At 47.4% G+C, this 21973-nt stretch overlaps 1 protein-coding gene across 3 annotated transcripts in view; it reads right to left on the bottom strand.

The window, feature by feature from the left end:
- Window positions 1-7864: 7864 nt before the first annotated feature.
- The window catches only part of LOC105496484 (solute carrier family 13 member 3), a 122749-nt gene continuing 108640 nt past the window's right edge, over window positions 7865-21973 (bottom strand). For all 3 annotated transcript variants that reach the window (XM_011766954.3, XM_011766953.2, XM_071079177.1), the window contains 3 exons: window positions 15766-15927; window positions 12923-13060; window positions 7865-9633 (listed from right to left, as the gene is read on the bottom strand). In XM_011766954.3, the coding sequence (XP_011765256.1) occupies window positions 9457-9633; window positions 12923-13060; window positions 15766-15927 (477 nt within the window). In that variant the 3' untranslated portion in view covers window positions 7865-9456. The remainder of the gene's footprint in view (window positions 9634-12922; window positions 13061-15765; window positions 15928-21973) is intronic.

Genomic DNA, 21973 nt, shown 5'->3' with positions numbered 1-21973 from the left:
GCTGCCCGAACAGCAGTGGTTTCAGGCGGGCGGTCGCTGGCAGCCGTGGCAGGTGGAGAGGAAGTGGGGGAATTGCTGGGACTTGGGAATCCCTGTCACTTCTGCTTTTCCACTCTTTAATGAAGCTCTCCTGGCTGCCTTGTCCCGCCCTTTTCGGGGTCCACCTCCCAGAGGCTTGGGCAAGCTGCCTCATCCTCTGCCCACAGGCAGGAGCGGGTGGAAGGTGTGGGAAGAGAAAAAGACAGCCTTTCCCAAGCAATGTCTCTAATCTTGGTAGCAGGAAGGTAGAATTAGCCCCATTTTACAGAGAAGGAAACTGAGGCACAGAGAAACCACATAGCTCCCCTTTCCCTCCCACTCCACAGTTGTGCGCCCCAAGGGGAGCCTGATCTCTGCTCTTGGGACTCAGGTGATAATCAGATCCCTGCCAAGTTCTGGGAGCAGTGGCTCCGGTCTCCTTCCCTAGACCCCTTTAGCCTGACTTGGACCTGGCTTCACATTTCAGCTCTGTCCCTCGCTAGCTATGAGAGCTTGGGCTGGTGACCTAATATCTCTCTACCTGTTTTCTCCCCTTAAAAAAAGATTAATGAGGCCTGGCGCAGTGTGTAATCCCAGCACTTTGGGAGGCTGAGGCGGGTGGATCACCTGAGGTCGGGAGTTTGAGATCAGCCTGGCCAACATGGTGAAACCCTGTCTCTACTAAACATACAAAAATTCACTGGTTTGTGGTGGTGCTTACCTGTAGTCCCAGCTACTCAGGAGGCTGAGGCAGGAGAATCGCTTGAACCCAGGAAGTAAGGTTGCAGTGAGCTGAGATCATGCCACTGCTCTCCAGCCAGGGTACAGAGTGAGACTCTGTCTCAAAAAAAAAAAGGTTAATGAAAATAATGGTTAATATTTATTGAGCACTTACTATGTATCAGGCACTCTTCTAAACAATTTCTCTTCAAATTCACTGAACCCTTACTTTGAACATCTCTTTATGGTAAGGATGTTTTTTTCATTCTTCAGCTCAGAAAACTGAGACAGAGAGCTACGTCGCCAACCACGCCGCTCAGCTATTAATGGCACTGCCATGATTTCTAACCAGCAGGCTGGCTTCAGGGTATACCAGTTAGGAACTGGGCTCTGCTGCTGTGGAGGGGATAATTCACAGACCTCGTGATTACTTCATAGTGCAGCTGGTACTGCAAATAGTAGGTACTCAATAATGTAAATTCCCCATGCACACCCTCTGCAGTTATTGCCATGCAGGTCTGCTTTCAGGCTGTTCTGAAAGCCAGTTCCTATCTGAAATGCAGACACCTCTCCAGCATCTCTGTACCTCATCACTCCCAGCAGGCCTACCCTGAGCCCCCCAGGCTCCCCCTCTGTGGGATGGACCAGTAGGGGCACAGTCATTTTCCCTCATAAGGACATGTTGCCTGGGTCACTCTCAGGCTGGAAGGGGAATGTCCTGCGGCCTGGATAGGGGAAGTGACATTCTCATAGTCACACAGTGATTGAATGGAATACCTGTGGCCAGAACCCTAACACACTTCCCAGACCATGTACCCCTCCAGGACGTTAGGCCAGCCACCAGGTCTGCAAAGAACTAAGTACATGAGGCAGATTAGCAGCAGCAAACTTGTGTACCCGCAGTGACCAGCCTGCTCAGGTCATGAACAAAGCAGGATGAATGCAAATAGCAGTGAGCTGCAAAGTGTAGCCCCCTCGCTCCCTCCTGTCTGGTCAGCTGTTACTCATCTCAAATTGAGGATCAAAGCCCCTTGAAAATGAGCTCCACCACGACCAGATTTTCCAGCTTTTCTAAAGACGCCAGTCATTCTCTTTTTAATGTAAATGTCAGCATTTTTTTTTTTTTAAATGAAAGACTACCATGCAGACCAATCTTAACAGGTCTATAGGCCAAAGCCAGCATGAGGACCATCAATTTTCACCTTCTGCAGTCAGGCCTGCTGTTAGCTGTCTGGCTGCAAGGAGGTGTCTAGCTATTCTCCCAAACTCCAGGGGCCCTGGACTGGAGGCAGCAGACCCGAACTCAAATGCCAACTTTGCCACTTACTCTGCTGTGTGACCTTGGGCAAGACACTGTCCCTCTCTGAAGTTGTGCATCCTCTGCAATAATGACGGTAATACAGTACCTACTTTAAGGACTGTTTGGGATTTAATGAGATAATGCATATAGAGTGTTCAATAAGCAATAGGTAAATGCTCACACCTCGATCCCTCCTGCCTGGGGGGACAGCTCTGCCAAGTGAGCCCCTGTCTGCTCACATCTGATTGTTGAGACTTCTGATGCTCACCAGGTCACCCTGGCCTGGATCCTATCACATAGCAAACTTCAGGGCATTGTGCTGGTCAGACAGAAACAGTCCTAGAAGCCAGCCACCAGCATCTGCCCAGTTTCTGCACAGGCACTAGGGAGCTGGTCGGATAAGGACCAGGCAGTTTGTTTCCAGAAGGCCTCGGGTGGATATGTAGGATTTGGGAGCATGGGGACATAGGGAATGAACAGGCAAAAGATATTTTTGGCTTTTCTTGGTATATGTAGGCAGTTACCTCTGTCTATATAAGGCTGGCCTGACCTCAAGTCCCACAACATCCGGAAGGTGCTTCTGAATCATCAAAAATAGAATCAGCGTTGTTCAGGGGAATTTGTGGGTGGAGGATTCAGAGCCATAAGACAGAAGAGGAAGAGGAAGAGGTAAGCCTTCAGATCTTCCTGGAGAGCCTGGCCTGGGATCAGAATGAGAGATCCACAGAGTATTATTTGCAGTAGAGATGGACTTTTGCCATGTTGCCCAGGCTGGTCTCAAACTCCTGGGCTCAAGTAATCTGCCCACCTCAGCCTCCCAAAGTGCTGGGATTACAGGCGTGAGCTACTGCACCCGGCTGCATAGAATATTAGAGTCATTGAATTCTTCAGCCTTCTTCAATGTTGCCACTGTCCAGATGGTTTGAGAATACAGAGAAGCAGCCAAAATCTTCCTATACTGCTGGTGTTATCCAATAGCAACAGTATGTGAGCTAACTCGAACCGAATGCATAATTTAAACTTTTCTAGTAGCCCTACTCAAAGTCCACTGATTCCAATGTTAGTCTCATCTAAAAACATCCTCACAGAAATATCCAGAATAATGCTTGACCAAATATCTGAGCACTATGGCCCAGCCAAGTTGATACATAACATTTTTAAAATTTAAAATATTGAATTTTTAAAAACAGAAATTAATTTTAATAAAATATTTTACTCAATGTAACATATCATAAATATCCTTTTAACATGTAAATAATATAAAAATTGACAGGATATTTTACACTTATTTTCTCATATTACAATTTTCTACTTATGACAAATCTCAGTTTGAACTAGCCACATTACAAATGTTCAATAGCCACACATAGCGAGTGGCTACTGTGTTGCACAGGGCACTTATAGACCATTTCCATCATTACAGAAAGTTCATTGGGTAGTGCTGCTCTAGGTCATTAGAACCCATGACTGCTAATGCTGAAATAGACCTCCCAGATCATGCAATTCAAAGGTCATAGATTCAAATACTTTCACAAGCCAGGAAAGTGACAGAGTTGAACAAGGAGAGCCAGTATAAGACATTAAAGAGTGGTGGGGACTGAGGCTGATGAATGCTTATGTTCCAACTTAAGATTTCCTCCACAAACTACTCAGCTCCAAACAATTGTTGCCAGATGCCAGTGAGGGTCTCATATTGTTAGATCTGGTATTGTCCTTTCCAAGAGAAGCAGAAATCCAGATTTTTATGTGAAATCTCCTAAATTTTAATGACTAGCAAATAATAATTTAAAATTCACCAGGGGTCAGGCACAGTGGCTCACGCTTATAATTTCAGCACTTTGGGAGGCCAAGGTAGGAGGATCACTTGAGGCTCAAGAGTCTAAGACCAGCCTGGGCAACATGGAGAAACACCATCTCCACTAAGAATAGAAAAATTAGTTGGGCGTGATGGTGTGCACTTCCAGCTACTCTGGAGGCTGAGGTGGGAGGATCACCTGAGCCTGGGACATGAGGGTTACAGTGAGCTGAGATCACACCAGGCCAGTGCACTCCAGCCTGGGCTGCAGAGCGAGACCCTGTCTCAAATAAAATAAAATAAAATAAAATAAAAGTTTAAAAAAAACCTCATTGGGAAGAGGACAAACAAAACTTGGCTGAGGGCTGGCACCAGATTTCAAGCTCTGATGTGTCAACCCTTTGTGCCATACTCTTCTCAAAGCTTGTTTCTCCAGACCCCTCCCCATGCTCCTCCTCCCTGCCCTGCATCCGGGAGGTGGACCTGGACAGGCTGCATCAAAGCCCCCCTTGCATTCTGGCTCCTGTCGGTGCAACACATAAAATTTCATGTGTCAAGTTGGCTGGGCTGTGGTGCCTAGAGATTTAGTTATGCATCACTCTTGATGTTTCTGTGAGTATGCTTTGAGATGAGATTAACATTTGAGTAAGCGGGTTTTGAGTAGGGCGGATCACCCTTCAGAAAGTGAGTGGGTCTCATCCATTAGTAGGAGGCCTGAATATTGCAACAGACTGACCCTCCCTGAGCAAGAGGACTCTCTGCAGCAGACAGCCTTCAGGTTCCAACTGCAGCACCTTCTTGGCTCTCCAGCCTACTGGTCTCCCCATCAGATTTTGGACTCGCTAAGCCTCCACAATGGTGTGAGTCAATTCCTAAAAGAAATCTTTCTCCTTCTCTCTTGATAAGAAACACACACACACACACACACACACACACACACACACACACACACACGCATGCACACCCTGTTTGTTGGTTTCTCTAAGGAGCCCTGACTCCCCAGCAGAAGAGCTGAGGGATGGAGGAGAGGAAGAGCCCTCACCTTCCTGCAATCACCAAGAGCCAGCTGTGTCCCTGGACCCAGATCCCATCAGGGAGCTTGCTCCCTTAAGGTCTTGGGCTGGGAGGTGCTCCTCCACTTCTCGCTCCCTGATTTCTCAGCACTGGGGTCCCACATTTTTCCTGTGGTCCCCCTACTCTCTACTCACCTTGTAACTTGACCTTTCACTGAACTCTCCACAAATTAGCTAGTTTGCATGCTTTCTACTTCCTCTTGAGACCCCCCCATGTGCTCTCATTTCTCAGATGAAAAAATCGAAATCCAAAATAGTAGGCCAGGTGCGGTGACTCGTGCCTATAATCCCAGTGCTTTGGGAGGCAAAAGCAGGAGGACTGCTTGAGGCCAGGAGTTTGAGACCAGCCTAGGCAACATAGCAAGACCCTGTCTCCACAAAAAATAAGAAAATAAGCCAGGCATGGTGGTGCACACCTGTAGTCCTTTTTACTCAGTAGGCTAAGGTGGGAGGATCACTTGAGCCCAGGAGTTCAAGGTTACAGTGAGCTATAATTGCACCCCACACTCCAGCCTGGGCTACAGCCTGGGCTTATAGAGCAAGATCTAGTCTCAAAAAAAAAAAAAAAAAAAAAGTAAAGAAATCTGCTCAAGGTCACACAGCATGTTAGAGATGGAGCCAGGATTCCAATGAGGCTTATTGACTCCTTGTTTAGTGACTTTTATTTCATCTCTTTTTTACAACTACCATCACCACCTCCATTTCTCCACCTACTTGACTCTGTATCTGTTTGACACCCATACTGGAATATGTCTGTGTGTAACCTGTCACTCGGTGTACCTGTAGTTCATCACTTCTACGTGTTCCTGTGTTTTCCTTAATATTTTATTTCAATACTCCCCCGGTGATGGTCACCTTGGTGGCCTCAAACAACCATGGCACAAATATCCTTTGACACTGTCTCCTTAGGACCCATGGGGTAGTTTTCTCGGTCATAGGAAATACAGATAATGAATACCCCTAATTACTTCCAAGTTGCTGGCCGGGCTGGCGGGGTTTCTGTTTCCTTGTATCCTACCAGGACTGATTGTCTGCTTTTCTTATTTTCCCCAGTCTGATTGGCATGTTGTTGAATTTCTTTTAATTTGCATTTTCCTGCAAATTATAAACACGTAGGTTTGGGTATCTCTTCATAATCCTGTTGGCCAGGTAGATATCTCTTTTCAGGATGACATGTCACACCTTTTGTCCACTTTGCCCTTGGGACCTATGGTAAGTGGCTTCCAAACATGGCAGCCCACTGTCCCTCCCCCTCCCTGGTGGATGCTGCCCCTACCCTCAAGGGCTGGAGTCTGTTTCCCTCCCCTTGAACCAGGCCCGTCCTGTGGGCTACTTTGACCAATAGAATTTGGCAGAATTGACATCCTTAGACTTCCACATCCTGCCCTTAGAGGCCTTTTAGCTTCGATTTTTGTTGTTCTTGAAGGCCACTATCATGTAAAGAGGTCCAGGATAGACTCCAGGAGAAGCCACGTGAAGAGAGACCCTGAAGTGTCAGCGGCCATTGCAGACCTTCCAGCCCTAGCAAAGCTCCCAGCTCATGGGACAGAGACAATGCCATCCCTGCAGAGAGAGCTCTGTCCAAACGCAGAAACGTGAGCCGAGAAGTTGCTGTTTCAAAGTTCTAAGTTTGGGGATGGTTTGTTACGCAGTCACAGATAACAAAAGCAAGGTTTTGTTCGTTTTGTTTGTCTTTTCTGAGTTGGGGTGCTCCGCATATCTTCTGGACATGAGCCCTTGGTGTATTCCAATGACTCTGTACCAGCCCTGCCATCTCCTTGTTCCCACGCTGCCATGAGCACACCATAATGGTGCTGCTGCCTTCTGCCTGCAGATCTTTTTCACTAAGAATGGCAAAGCCCTTCAGGTTTCAAGAACTGAGTAACATCCGGTCAGAGCAAGCTAGGATGCCTTCTCAGGAAAGCTGCAGAGAGGCCTGGTAACCAGCCAGAAGAGGCAGACTCTAGATGTCCAAATGCCACAAAGTTCCAGCTCAGAGCACCTGGCTAAGTGAAGCAATCCGCTCATCTGAACCTCTGCACTTGCAGTCCCCCTTTCTGGAATGTTCTCCCCAGGGACTCCCCATCGCTCCCACCTTCTCCCTTCCTCCCACATTGCCGTGAGCATCTGGCTGACTCCTTCAGGTCTCAATCTAATGCCACCTCCTCAGAGAAGTCCTCCCCAACCACCCTGGCTAAAGTAACCTCTGAGTCACTTTAACATCTTGGCCATTTTCTTCTTAGCCGGCATCATAACCCATGACTTATTTGTTTATTTTCCTATTGCCTGTCTCCCCTGCCAGCATGTAAGTTCCATGTGGGCGGGACAATGAACCAGAATATGACAGGTTCCCAATAAATGTTTATTGAATGAATAAATGGAATAAGGAGTGAACAAAGTAATGAACAAAACAGACCCCAGATCAGAGGGCAAGATGGCTTTCTTGTTAATTTTGGTGCAGACTCAAGCAGCAAATATTTACTGAACACTTGCTATGTGCTGGAAATCGTTCTAGGAACTGGAGTTACAGCAGCAAAAAAAAAAAAAAAGTCATTTGTATTTTCATAAATGTATCTTCTAGAGGGAGAAGAAGATAATAAGAAAATAAGTTATACAGTGTCCTATTAAGGAGAAAATATAACAGAGTAAGGGGGTGGAGAGTAATGAGGGTGATATTTTAGACAGGAGGTCAGGGAAGCCTCTAAGGGAAGGTGACACCTGAGCAGGGACTTGAATAAAGTGAGTCGGGGAACCAGACATATATTTGGGAGCAGAGTGTTCTAGGCAGAGGGAACAGCACGTGCAAAAGCCCTGAGGCAGGAGAGTTTGAGTATGTGGCTGGAGAGGGGAGGGAAGAGCAGTTGAAAATCTGACAGGTCAACTCTGTGGAATCCCCAGCCCAGGAATCTGGGGCTTTGAAGCTCTCTTAGGTTCAGAAAGGCAGATCATCTCCAGGTCCAATGTTGATTAACATTCTTTATTTCACAGTATTTTTGATCAGAAGTCTTTGAAATCATGATTCATCTGGTTACAAATCCCAGGAGTTTCTCTTTGAATGAACCTCTTGCTTCCAGTCCCATACAACGTACCTCCCGCCAGCCCCAGTGGGTTGTAACTGTGATTCAGCACTGAGTGCTCGCTTGGAAAGGAGGCGGAGCTCAACCTCCGACTCAGAGGGCCTCTCCCACTGCTCTCAGGGAAATGCCCATGATTCACTTATGCTGTATCAACAACAAGTACAGCTGGGTGCTGCCTTCCCAGCTGGCCAAGCGCTCCTAGGGGAATCTCCACCCTCAGAGGCTTAGGAAAGGGAAGTGTGACAATTCAGGGCCCTTGGGCTAGTGTCTTTTCTGATACTGGGCTAACGCTGGGCCATTCCGTTCAGCAGACACTGAGGGCCTGTGCTCTTCACTGGGATGCCAGAATGCTTCTGCTTGGAACAAAGAGGGATTAACCCTTGAAGGCAGACACCACTTCCAGCCTCGGGCTCAAGGGGATGTCTCAGTTTTACCCATATGTTGAAGGGGACAATCTTTTGCTTGCCTGAGACATTTTACCCCGGCCTTTTACAAGTCCCCAATCTATCTTTTGACTTTTCTCTCACCCCTGACAAATGGGGCCTTTGATAACTAAACATGCTTACCACTTAAGGTGGTGTGTGGAGAGATCAAGGCCACCTGCTGGGACAAGCAGCAACTGACTGCCTTGCAGCCACAGAGGCCTCTGGGGGCCACATGTAGGAGGGTCCTGGCTGGAGGGGTCATGAGTCACCCCATGGGAGGGCAAGGCCCAGGCCTGGCGTGACCCCAGAATTATGGCCAAACTGACCCAGAAGAAACAGGAGAATCCTAAATCTCTCGGGTCGAGATGTTAGCTGAGGTTTCTAGAACTTCCCCTGGTATGCTTAGGAGCCCAGAGAAACAGCAAAGAGGCTTTGCACAGTCTCATGTCCTTGGAAAGCTATTTGTCCCTTTCCCTGTCTCCAAGGATTAAAAAAGAATCTCTGACTGCTGGTTATTGGCAGGGGTAAAACAACTGGTGCAGAATGGGCACCAACTAAGCAAAATCACACATTGGTTGTGAACAGCTGGAACAACTCAGTTGGAACATTGCAGCCCATGAAAGTGATAAAGGCAAGGTGGTCTCTCCAGTGTAACTGAAAGTAATCACTGGGGGATGATGTCAGCTGTGCCCATGGGAATGAATGGCCTTCCATCCCAACTGTACGAGACAAACACGATGCCAGATTTGCTCACTGTTGATGAAACTGGGCTCTCTTGCATCGTAATGATAAAACAGCTCACTGATAAAGGAGCTTATTTCTCAGGCAGCAGATCTGAGAGATATCTGGGCTTTGAACTTCATGAGAGAGACAGAAAGTGTCCTAGATAATGGCTGGTGGACCCGAGTGGGCCACTGGAGGTCACCCTTGCTTGCCGCATATTGGATTAAAGAAAAGAATTATTTGATTGCTTTGTAGTGTCCTAGCAGCAGGTGATGGTGACAGCCCTTTGAGAGGGTTCAGCCTCAAGGGAGTCCCCCAGGGGGACTCAGAGGGTCCGAAACGTGTTGTTGGCCAAGGTGGGTGGCAATGCTGTGACATTGACCGAGTGCATTTCAGCCCAGTCCGGGAAGGTGCCCAGCTGGAAGATGGTCTGTGCCCAGGTATTCATAGCCAAACTGAGCAGCAGGACACCCATCAGGTTCATCAGGAGGCCTGTCCGCACCTGAAATAGAGCCCAGACAGAGGGAGAGGTCAGCACCTGACCCACCATACAGATGGAAACATTCAGACTCAGAGACAGGAAGTCACTCACCCAAGATCGCATAGCCAGGAAGTGATGGAGCCAGGACACAGACCCAGGTTGGTCAATGCCTGGGACTCTTCAATCTTTATACTACCCTAGGCTGTCACTCAAAGAGCTGCAAATGTCCCCATTCATTGATGGCCTCTATGTTCCAGGCACTGTGTGCTATGCAGTTGTCATAGGGTTATGCCATTTAACCCAGAAAGCAACCTTACAAAGGTGATTCTTATTAATCCCCATTGTATAGAAGAGGAAAATGAGACCTAGAGAAGTTGACTTGCCCAAGGTCACCTAAAATAATCTTGTCTGATCACTAAATACCCCCATCCCACACACATATACACACACGCATGCACACACACACATGCATGTACAAACACACATAAGTACACATATATACAGACACACACACACACATACACTTCAGGTCCAGTCCAGTCAGGCAGTCCTAGTCAAGGTTACCTTTGTCCATTGGGAAGCATTTTTCTTCTGTCAGTGGAGGATGTGCCCATCTGCTTCCCACCCTGGTTGGCCTCTTAGATGTGCCCATCTGCTCCCCACCCTGGTTGGCCTCTTAGATGTGCCCATCTGCTCCCCACCCTGGCTGGCCTCTTGGATGTGCCCATCTGCTTCCCACCCTGGCTGGCCTCTTAGACCATTCAGTCCACCCTGGGCTGAAAATCCCTGTTTTCCCACCTGGGTCTTCTGGTTGCCCCGCCTTCACATAGCCCAGCCTGAATCACTTGGTGAGACAGTTACTTCCTTTCTCATTCTCTGTCTATTCCCCCCAGAGAAAGTCTCACTTAGGGGTGTGATAGAAAAATGAATCTTGGGGCCCCCAAATCACTAAGCTAAAGAAAAAAGTCAAACTGGGAACTACTTAGGGCCAACCTGCCTCCCATTCTACTCAGTCATCCCTCTCCTGAGATGAATGCATATCTGATTGCCTTCTTTGGAAATGCTCATCAGAGACTCAAAATAATGCAACCATTTGTCTCTTATCTACCTATGACCTGGTAGCCCCCTCCCCTCTTTGAGTTGTTTCCGGACCAAACCAATGTTCATCTTACATATGTTGATTGATGTCTCATGCCTCCCTAAAATGTATAAAATCAAGCTGTGCTCCACCCTCCCTGGGCACATGCCGTCAGGACCTCCTGAAGCTGTGTCATGGGTGTGCGTCCTTAACTTAGGCAAAATAAACTTCCTAAATTTACTGAGACCTTCTCAGATTTTTGGGGTTCACAGGGGCCACCATGGCTTCAGCACTTCTCTGCTTCTGTCAGTTGCCCTTTTAACACGGAGAGGCCCAGAACCTTCTCCAGGCCGCTGCTATCAGGGAGGGCTTAATTCTTTTGTTTTTGCCGCTTTGCATTTATTTTTATGCCATGGCATATATTAATAATACCGGTTTTCCACTGATGGATGCGCTGGAAACATTTCTTCTGGAATATTCTTATTTAAGTTTTTGTTTTTGTTTTTTTTTTAATGTCAAGCTGATTTAGAAAAGGTGTTAAATAAATATTACCATGGACGGGTGGGGGACATACTGCGTGTGCTGTCCTGCCTGTCTTCTGAGGGCACAGAGGTGGAAGCCCCGGCACCTTCGGAGGATGAGAGAGAGCCTGGCCGACACGTTGGAGAAACTGGGAGAGGATTGGGTCTCCCTTTGCCAGGGCTTGAAATTCTTTCTAGTCCCATGTTTGCTATTTAATTAACACCTAATTCATCACTCTGAGGAACAAACCTGCAGGTGGGCCATCCCTGCCCGGGACTGACTGACCGGGAGTGCCCCTTATATTCCTCCACATCTCTTGCAAGTCTCTACCTCTTGGGGACTCTCCATTTCTCTGGCTGTCTTTGTTCTCCAAATCTGTGCTGTTCGCAATGCTGCCCTCGCAGTCTTTTTCTCTAAGGAGCCTCCCTGCTTCCACACTTGTCCCTCCCACCCTAACGATCCACTCCAGCCAGCAGCCAAAATGATCTTCTACAGACAGAAGTGAAATCACATCATTGCCCTGCTTATTGAGGGTCCTCACTGTGGTTTGAATAAGATACCAACTCTGCCCTGCCCCCGCTGTTCCCCAACCTCATCCTTCCCCAACTCCACTGCAGCCACCCCAGCCTCCCGGCCCTGAATTTCTGGAGCACTCATTGCTATTCCTCACTTCCAGGCCTTTGCACTTGCTACGCCCACCGTTGGGACTGCTCTTCCCCTTTTACTTTGCGAGGCTGGCTGCTTCCCATGATCAGCTCCCATGTCACCTTCCTGCAGAGGGCTTCCCTGCCACCCCTCTCCCTCGTCCTCTTACACTTCCTCATGCTTTATTTCCTTCTGAGCACCTAGCAATATTGAAATTTACATAATTTAAGAAAATCTGCTGCACTTGTTGACGCCTGTCTCCACCAATAGAAAGCACCCTCCTTGGAGGCAGATCGGTGTCTCTCCCACTCTGCAGTGCCCCCAGTGGCTGGAACATAGAATGCACTCAGTAAATACTGCTGCAATCAACAAACAAACTAATGAGCGTCTCTGTCTCCTCTCTTCTCTGTCTGCTCTGTGTCTCCCTTTCTGCCTCGCTCCCACTCTTGCTCTCTCTCCCCATGCGTCCTGCAGGGGTCTTGTGCCTGGAGGGCCTGCATCGTGAATGGGTTAAGCAGGTTGCCCTTCTTGGCTTTGACAGCTTTGGAAGGGTTATTTGCAAAGCCAGTGGAGAGGGAAAAGGCTGCAGGAGTCAGGAGTGGGAAGGGAGGAGCTGGTTCAGCAGGGACCTTCCGGGGGAGGAAACATATTGCCAGTAACCGGGCCGTGCTGAAAGCTGGTGGGGCCCTCCCACTGCTACAGTCCTCAGCTCCTGTCTCCTTCCCAGCTGGCTGAGCCCTGAGGCCCACCCGAGTCCCAGGGTGTGCCTGCTGCTTCTCTCTCCTAAAGATCGTGAGCACGAAGTGGGGTCCAGAGGGAGGGGGGAGTCCCTTGTCCCTGGAGCAAATTTTGGAAACTAGTCACTAAGGCAGTGTTTCCTGAGATTGTCTAAGTGCAAGAATCATCCCAGAGTCTCTGCTAAAATGTATGTTCCTCGTCCCACTCGGAAAGACCTTTCAGAGACTGGGGAGTGGGGTCCTATGAGGAGTCCTGCATAGAGGCCTTGCCCGCCCCGTGCTGCCCACCCACCTCCTGTGGCCTCTGCTGGGAAATGCCCAGACTCACCATGTCTTTGACCAGCAAGTGTCCAGAGGCGAAGGCGATGGAGTTGGGGGGCGTCGAGACTGGGAGCATGAAGGCAAAGGAGCAGCCGACTGTGCCCGGGATCATCAGGTACAGGGGGTGCACTCTCAGGCGGATGGCCTGGGCCCAGAAAAGGTGGGAGAGACCCGGAGAGAGACCAACGCAGAGCGACCACAGCGAGCGAGCGAGAGAGAGAGAGAGAGAGAGAGAGAGAGACAGAGAGAGGAGAAAGAGAGGTAGTTGGAAAGAGGGACACAAAGACGTAGAGACAGAGAGACAAAGACATCCATAGAGATTGGCAGAGTGGCAGAGGACAACAGGGACAAGTGAGAAGACAGAGTTAGAGAGACAGAGAGAGAAAGGCAGTCAGAAAGATACATGCACAGGCAGAAACAGACACAAGCAGGTAAGAAGAGAACCAGATCGAGAGAGAGGTGGAGAGAACATTCCCAGGGTTAGTGACATTCAAGGGCCACACCGTGGTTTCATCGGGGATGGGCTACAGTGATGTACCTAGAACACTCCTTCTCCAATGTGAGAGTGCAGAAAAGCACTTGGAGGGCTGGTTAAAGCCCACAGGGCTGGCCCCACCTCACCCAGAAGTGCTGATTCAGCAGGTTGGGGTGGGCCCCAAGGATCTGCATTCCTGACATGTTCCCCCGGTGCTGCTGGTGTAAGGACTGTGCACTGAGAACCAGGGCTTTATGACACTTCCCCTGCTTGCTCCTTCCCTCAGCCAAACAATCTCAACCCAGAGTTGGCCTCTGGATACCTCTTGTTGGGGGCATCCCTGGATTTCAGTGCGAAAGAGAGCTCATGAGAGCATCTGTTGGCAGCTCTTCCAAATTTCTAAGACTGTGTGTATCAAACCCCTCTGCGAGCTGGCCGCAGCTACTGGGCCACCAGTTTGTCACCTCTCCCGCCTACAATTCATATTGATCACTTCTCTGGCATTTTACTTAAATAGGATGTTTTTGGGCCTTCTAGGGAATTTTTGCAACCCAAAGCATATTTATTTTCTCAAAAAGCTCTAAAATCACCCCCTTGCATGTAAAATGTTTTTTGATTTTGATGATAAGCAAAGTTTACAAGAATGAGGCATTTTCAAGTGTATTTTCCAGCAAAAGCTGCCCCTTACAGACCTGGCTGGGTTCTATGCTCCCGCATCTCCCCCATACCCCCTTTAGCACTCCCATTTCTCTCAGTCACCAGGTCTCCCTGAGGACCCCCACCCCATACTGCTGTAAAATGGTGAGCCACTTTGGAGGGCAATTTCCTCATCTCTAACAACATTTCAAATGCACATGCTCTTTGACCCAGGAATCTCAAGTTATAGGAATTTCTCTAGATGTAATCAATGACGCATAGAGAAGGCTCAGGTGATGCGTCATTGTTGAATAACAGCAAAGTCTGGAAATACCTATATTTCCACTGGGCAGAGAGATTGCTTAAATAAACCAACAACTGTCCATTTATAATGGAATATTCTCCAGTCATTGAAAAATAACACAGTGTATATCTGTGTGCTAACACAGATAAATTGATGCATGAAATAAGCAAACAGAAACCAAAGACAAAGTGCTGCACGTATGTGTGCTGGGGCGTCACTGTTTGCATACAAAGCATTGACTTGCATCACTGATTTAATTTTACCAGCGTGGGTTATATTAAGGTAATTATATGGTCTGGTCTTTAATCTGTTTAAATATAAAACTATATTGATAGTTTCCTTTTTAAAACTCCTAGTATAAAAGCTACCTGATCATGTATATATTGTTCTTTTCATACAATCATGGTTTCATTCTGCTATTTGCATCTCTTTTTACAGGTGAGATTGAATTACAGCTTTTTCTTCCCTTGCTCTCCTTATCTGGTTTTGGGGCCAGGGTTTTGCTAGCTATAAATTGAGTGGCCATGTCTATTTTTCTCTGCTGGTGAACAGTTCAGCTGAGTTGGGAACTCTCTGTTCCTTGCAAATTTGCTAGCTCTCACCCAGCAAACCACCTGGGGCTGGTGATTTTGTTTTTGTTTTTGAGACGGGATCTGGCTCTGTTGCCCAGGCACCTGCCGCTAAACCTGGCTACTTTTTGTACTTTTTGCAGAGATGGGGTCTCACCATGTTGCCCAGGCTAGTCTGGAACTCCCGCGTTCAAGCAATCTGCTTGCTTCAGCCTCCAAAAGTGCTGGGATTACAGGCATGAGCTGCAGAGCCCAACCTGGGGCTGGTGATTTTTAGTCCAGTAGTTATCAGTTGGGTGGGGGGAAGGAAATTGTTCCCCCGACAGGGAATATTTGGGAATGCTAGGAGACATTTGATTGTCATGATTTACGAAGGTGCCACTTGTCTCTAGTGAGCAGAGCCCAGGGATGCCGCTGCATACCCTGTAGTGCATGGGACAGCCCCATACAGAGAACAATCAAGCTCCAAATATCAACGGTGTTGAAACCCGTGCTTTAGAGGGAGGCTACTGCTTTGCTTACCATTAGAATTTCTCCTATGGCCATTTGTTTACTCAGATTTTATACTTCTTCTTAATCCAAATTTGGTAATTTACCTGTTCTAGAAAACTCTCCATGTCACCATGGGTTAATTTTCCCAAAAGAGAATTGGGAGCACTTTGAAAATACTTGCTCTATGTATGCATTTTTTGAAGGAAAACATCCAGTATTAAAAAAAATTGTACTGTGGTTCTGACACACTTTCATGTATTTTGTAAGACAGCAATGGCAACTGTAGACCCCAGTGAAGCTCCCTTGGCAGGTGGAAGATTTCTGAATGTGTGTTGGGGGAGGGGTGCTCCCCTCTTCCCCAGAAGGACCCTCACCAGCTCTGCCAGGACCGGCAGGAAGATGATGATGGTGGCTGTGTTGCTGGCAAACTCAGTGAAGAAGGCGATGACCACAGTGATGAGCAGCACAGCCAGGGCGGGGGGCACATTCTCCAGGGGGTGCAGCTGCCCGCCAATCCATACAGACAGCCCTGATTCCTGTGGAGGGAAAGGTATTCCTTCATACCCCAGCCCATCCCCAGCTGCTGCCCCCCAGAGAGGGTTAGGATAGATCACAACAATGACAACTGTACCCCTTCCCAGATGGGGAGACTGAGGTGCAGAGAGGGCAGGTGACGTGTCTGATATCACACATTCGAGCTAAGGTCGCACATCTGAGCCAGCAGCCTCTCTGCTTCTTGAACTGCTCTCCACTCTATCTCACACAGGCCAGGGACCCAAACCCCTGGGTCTCCAATAATCCATTTGGTTCTAGCGCCCCTAAGCGCCAGTTTAAGTGGGAGAGGGAAATCAAACCAGACCCTCAGTAGTAAAACTTCTCATCCCTCCAATGAAGGTTATTAATTACCCAAATAGTAATAGTCACTTATATAAAATAGTCATTATTTTTGTAATATTAAATGATATATTAATGTGTATGAAATATATATACAAGATTTACCATATATTATATATAAAACAGGTATCAGATATACATCAAGTGCAACACAATCAATGTAATTATCAATAATGATGGTATTTATACGCCTGTAATCCCAGCACTTTGAGAGGCTGAGGTAGGCGGATCATTTGAGGCCAGGAGTTTGAGACCAGTCCAACCAACATGGCGAAACCCCACCTCTACTAAAAATACAAAAATTACATGTGCACCTGTAATCCCAGCTACTCGGGAGACTAAGGCACAAGAATCACTTGAACCTGGGAGGGAGAGGTTTCAGTGAGCCAAGATTACGCCACTGCACTCCAGCCTGGGCAACAGGAACTCTGTCTCAAAAGCAATATATATATATGTGTGTATATATATGATACACATATATATGAACATATATGTATATATACATATATGAAATATATATGAACATATATGTATATATACATATATGAAATATATATGAACATATATATGATACACATATATGAACAGTAATAAGGATAATTATTACAATATAATAATACAAATATTAACGTTGCATTATTATTCATTCTCGTAAGAATCACCATTATTGAGGCTTTACAGGGGACCAGGCACCTGCCGGCATTAGCTCCTTGACTCCTCCCAACAATCCTGAAAGGTAAATATCATTGGTCCCTGTTTTACTGAGGAGGAACTTGAGCCCGAAAGTTTTTGTGACTTGCCCAGGGTCCTTAAAAGTAGTGCCTGAGACAGCCATCTATCTCCATAAGATGATGTGATTCTGCAAAGCTCCCTGCGAATCAGCATCTTCCTCTGGACACACCAATCTGTCACCTTGCCTCTAAATTAAGAGCAATGCCCAGTGCTGACTCCAGTCCTTCAGGGCAGAGACGGGTAGAGAAGTTCACTGAGACTCCACTCCCCTGTCAGTGCTGCAGAATTATTTGGGTGCTCTCTCTGCTGACTTCTCCAGAAGTTACCCTATTTACCAGTGTATAACATCTATAATACTCTTCCACACCTCTGTCCTCTCACCATCAAATGCATCCTTAAATAACTGACCCAACACATCATTATAACCACAAAGCGAAGCGGCAAAGCAGAGGATGTCAAAATCTGCTCAATGCTGCCCCCTGGTGGAACTGTGATGCAGTAAGATCACAATAAAGCGACCGTTCACTTAGACCTAAAACAAAGCTGTAGGTTTTGGAGCTGATCTAGGGCAGAGCTGGGTTAGTTCGTTAACATTCAGAATCCAATGTATTGCTACCATAGCCCTTTTATCAACCCAGTATACCAAAGACACTTTATATATATACTTTTACTTTTAATAGAAAAGTTTCTGCTTCTTCAGAACTTAAAAATTTCATAATCAATTCTAGAAGACAACATACAGGGCCAGGCATGGTGGCTCATGCCTGTAACCCAGAATTTTTAGAGGCCAAGGCGGGCAGGTCGCTTGAGGTCAGGAGTGCGAGATCAGCCTGGCCAACATGGTGAAACCCCATCTGTACTAAAAAAAATACAAAAATTAGCCAGGCGTGGTGGTGCACGCCTGTAATCCTAGCTACCCGGGAGGCTGAGGCAGGATAATCGCTTAAACCAGGGAAGCGGAGGTTGCAGTGAGCTGAGATCATGCCACTGCACTCCATTCTGGGTGACAGAGTGAGCGAGACTCCATCTCAAAAAATAAAATAAAATAAAATAAAATAGAATACGACATATAGTTTTTACATAAATAAAAGAGTACACTTGCCCCTACAATTTGACTTAAAAGTTACCTTCAATGGAAGAATAATAAATGCTTAAAAATATTTTTCCCCAGAAGAGTCCTCGTAAGACTAAGGTGTTTCTGGTACATCTGCAGTTTGTCTGCTAGCCTGGGGAATACGGTAAGTGGCAGCATGGAGGCCACAGCCCCTCCCCTAGCTGCAAAGAGCGCTGCAGGGAGAAAATGGGACCTCTGGTTTTTCCTATAGGCCACAGCTCTGGCAAAGAGTCTGACCTGACAGCTCTGTGCTCAATTAAACAGAGAGGGGCTAGAGAGAGGGAATATTAATGACTCGGGTAAGTGAGAAGCCAGGAGCTGCCCCGTAGCTAGGCCTCTGAGTGACCGGGCTTCCAGCCAGCGTCCCCGCAGCCACACAGGCCTTGGTGCAGCTCCAGCACTGGAGGGAGGTCTGGCAGCTTCTGAAGAGAGGAAAACCCCTGTTGCGTCGGGTTCCACTGGGGACTCTGAGGGGACTTCACCTGCCCGTTCCCATTTTATTTTATTTATTTTTTTGAGACAGAGCCTCACATTGTCACCCAGGCTGGAGTGCAGTGACACAATCATAGCTCACTGCAGCCTCTATCTCCTGGGCTCAAGCAAGCCTCCACCTCAGTGTCCTGAGTAGTTGAGACTACAGGCACACACCACCACGCTTGGCTAAATTTTTTTAAGTGATTTTTTTATAGAGACAGGGTCTTATTATGTTGCCCAGGCTGGTTTTGAACCTCTGGGCTTAAGCGATCCTCCTGCCTAGGCCTCCCAAAGTGCTGGGATTATAGGCATGAGCCCCCACGCCCTGGCCTCTTTCCCATATTCTTAGGAATTGGAAGCTTTGTTTCCTTGGAAACACACAGCCCCACAGTGTTCCCAGGGACTCCAGGGACCAGCAACAGCCAAGGTCAGAGGTGGCATGGCCAGAAGGTGAAGAGATGGGGCTCTGGAGTCAGTCTGAGTTTGCTTCCCAGCTTAATCCTTTCTAGCTGTCACGTAACTTCCTAGGCAAGTCACTTAACCTCTCTGTGCTAAAATTTCCTTATCTGTAAACCAGGGATAATGATAGTGCCTGTCCCAGAGGGTTATTGTTGGGAGAAAAGGAGCGAATCTATAAAGGGCCTAGGAAAGTGGCTGGGTGCTTGGTTAGTGCCTGCCATAACTAGTAGCATGAAGTCACAAGATGCCTGAAGTGGTGGAACTCAGAAATTGTCCAGTGCAGTGGTTTTCAAATTATGTTCCTTACTGGCCCTGAAGATGACCAGAAGTACCCAAGGCCACCTTGCAAAGATGGGAGGTGGGGAGACTGAGTTGGCAGAGGTGCTTCCCTCTTCCTCCTGTTTTCTTACTTCAACCAGGTCCTCTCTTCTTGGTGTCTTTGATACAGAGTAGAGGAGCATCTTATAAGGAGGTTTGTTATGGCATAAGTTCAATATTCATAACTTAGCCCAGCCTACCTTCAATGTGCTCAGAACATAGACATCAGCCTACAGTGGGGCAAAATCATCTGGCAATACTATACACTGTAGAATATCTGTTGTTTACCCTCATAATTGTTCAGCATCGACAAGAGAGTATCCTACCACATATCACAGCCTGGGAAAAGATCAACATTCAAGATTCTAAGTAACTTTTCTACTGAATGCATACCACTCTTTCACCACTGCAAAGTTGAAAAATCATATGTCGAATCATTGTGAAGTCAGGAACCATCTGTACAATTATCTCCATTTTATGGTTGAAGAAACTGAAGCACAAAAAAGCTCAGTGATTTGCCCAAATAAATAATATGATGTGCCCTAGTGAGATTCAGAATCTGGATCTTAGTCATGTAATCAGGCTTCTCTGTCCAATAAAATGAGGGTAATAATAATTGTATTAGTCCACTCTCGCTCTACTAATAAAGACATACCCAAGTGTGGGTAATTTATAAAGGAAAGAGGCTCAGTTGACTCACAATTCAGCTGGGGAGGCCTCAGGAAACTTACAATCATGGTGGAAGTGGAAGCAAACACATCCTTCTTCACATGGTGGCAGCAAGAAGTGCCAAGCAAAAGGGGGAAAAGCCCCTTACAAAAAAATCATCAGATCTCTTGGGAACTCACTCATTGTCACAAGAACAGCATGAGGGTAACTGCCCCCATGATTAAATTACTTCCCACCAGATCCCATGACATGTGGGGATTATGGGAACTACACAATTCAGGATGAGATTTGGGTGGGGACACAGCAAAACTGTATCAATAATAAAGATGACAGATTTCTGGCAGAAAATGAGAAATGGGGAGAATACACATTTTCTCCTTACCTCTATCACCACAATATATTTGTAAGTTTGTTGTGCCAACAGAATAAGATCAACCTTTCATCAATGAGTTAATGCAATAATAACAGTAATCATAATAGTGAAGATGAGCGTGGCTCCTAGTTTGAGCACCTGGGGTATATCACCACTCTTCTGGGTACTTTCCATACATTATGTTAGCAATTCTCAAAGCAGCCCATCTTGTAGGTCATAGCAACAATGATGTGTTAAGCACCGTTATGCACCCAGTGTCTTCTAGGTGACTAGAACAGTGGTGGATAAAACAGACATGATCTCTGCCTGCCTCATGGAGCTTCCGTTCCAGTAAGAGACACAATCAATAAACATGCCCACAGGATCATTTCGGGGGTGGATGTGGTATACAGGAATAGGCAGGGTCATGAGAGGAAGAGGGACTGGGGTGGGAGGCTATTCTAGACGTAGGGGCTTGGGAGGGCATTTCTGAGGGGCTGAGACCTGAAGAGTGAGGACTCAGAGCTCTCATGACGAAAATTCAAGAGAGAAAGGGAAGACGCAAAGGCTGTGGGGTGCATGCAAGTCTGGTGTGGCTGAGGAAGGGGCCAAGGAGACTGGAGGGGTGTTAGGAGGGAAGAGAGGTAGGTGCCAGTGTTGGGACCTACATTATCCCATACAACTTTCTGTGTTGGCCAAGGGAAACCTTGGACTTGAGTTTAAGTCTATGCAGAGTCATGACTATATGGTTTTGCGGCAGGAGAAAACTGCAGTGAGGACCCTAAGTGGGCTTAAGCGAGTTGCTGAGGCTCAGAGTAAGCGCTAGGATAGGCTTCCTGCCCTTCAGAACCAGCTCTGGGAGTCAACACACCCAGGCTCACCCTGGATTGCATCCAGGGACCTCCGATCCTCAGGAGGCTGCCAGGCTGTGGTCTGATGAGAGCATGGGGCAGGGGCCAGGAACCAGGATGTGCCATAAGCATTCTGGTCGCTCCTGGGCCAGGCTGCGGCTGCCCGGGGAGGGGATGGTACGACAGAGGCTGGGGAAAGGAACAGCTACTACACAAAGCCCCTGTTGAAGAGAAACTCCGGCCAGCTGCCCAGGGCTGGGCTCAGAGCCAGGGTGGCCTCTTAGCATGCCCAGCATCCCGCAGCCCAGCCTCCACTGAGAGCCAGTGCTCCCCACACTACTCCTGGAGCTTAGGGAAACCTCTGGATCAGGGTCATCTCATCCAGCCTCCTTCGTCTAGTCCAGGCTGGGCTCAGATCACCGAGGTAAATGGCACCATTTCCACCAAGTTGCTCAAGCCATGAACCTCCACCTGATTCTTGATTTTGATTTTCCTTTTCCTCAGTGTCTAACCATAATAACCAACTGTGCTGGGCTGTGTTCTCATTTCTCTGCATATATTGACTCACTTAATAATCATGACAACTTTACCAGGTGGGTGCCATTGTGATTCCAATTTTGCAGATGAGGAAACTGAGGCCCAGAGAGGTTTAGTAACTTGACAAAGATCACACACCTAAGAAGTGGGAAATCTGTGATTCAGATGGTCTGGTTCCATCG

Source organism: Macaca nemestrina, chromosome 15 (assembly GCF_043159975.1).
Source record: "Macaca nemestrina isolate mMacNem1 chromosome 15, mMacNem.hap1, whole genome shotgun sequence".
Classification (NCBI taxonomy): Eukaryota; Metazoa; Chordata; class Mammalia; order Primates; family Cercopithecidae; genus Macaca; species Macaca nemestrina.
This window is presented reverse-complemented; position numbering and strand designations above follow the sequence as displayed.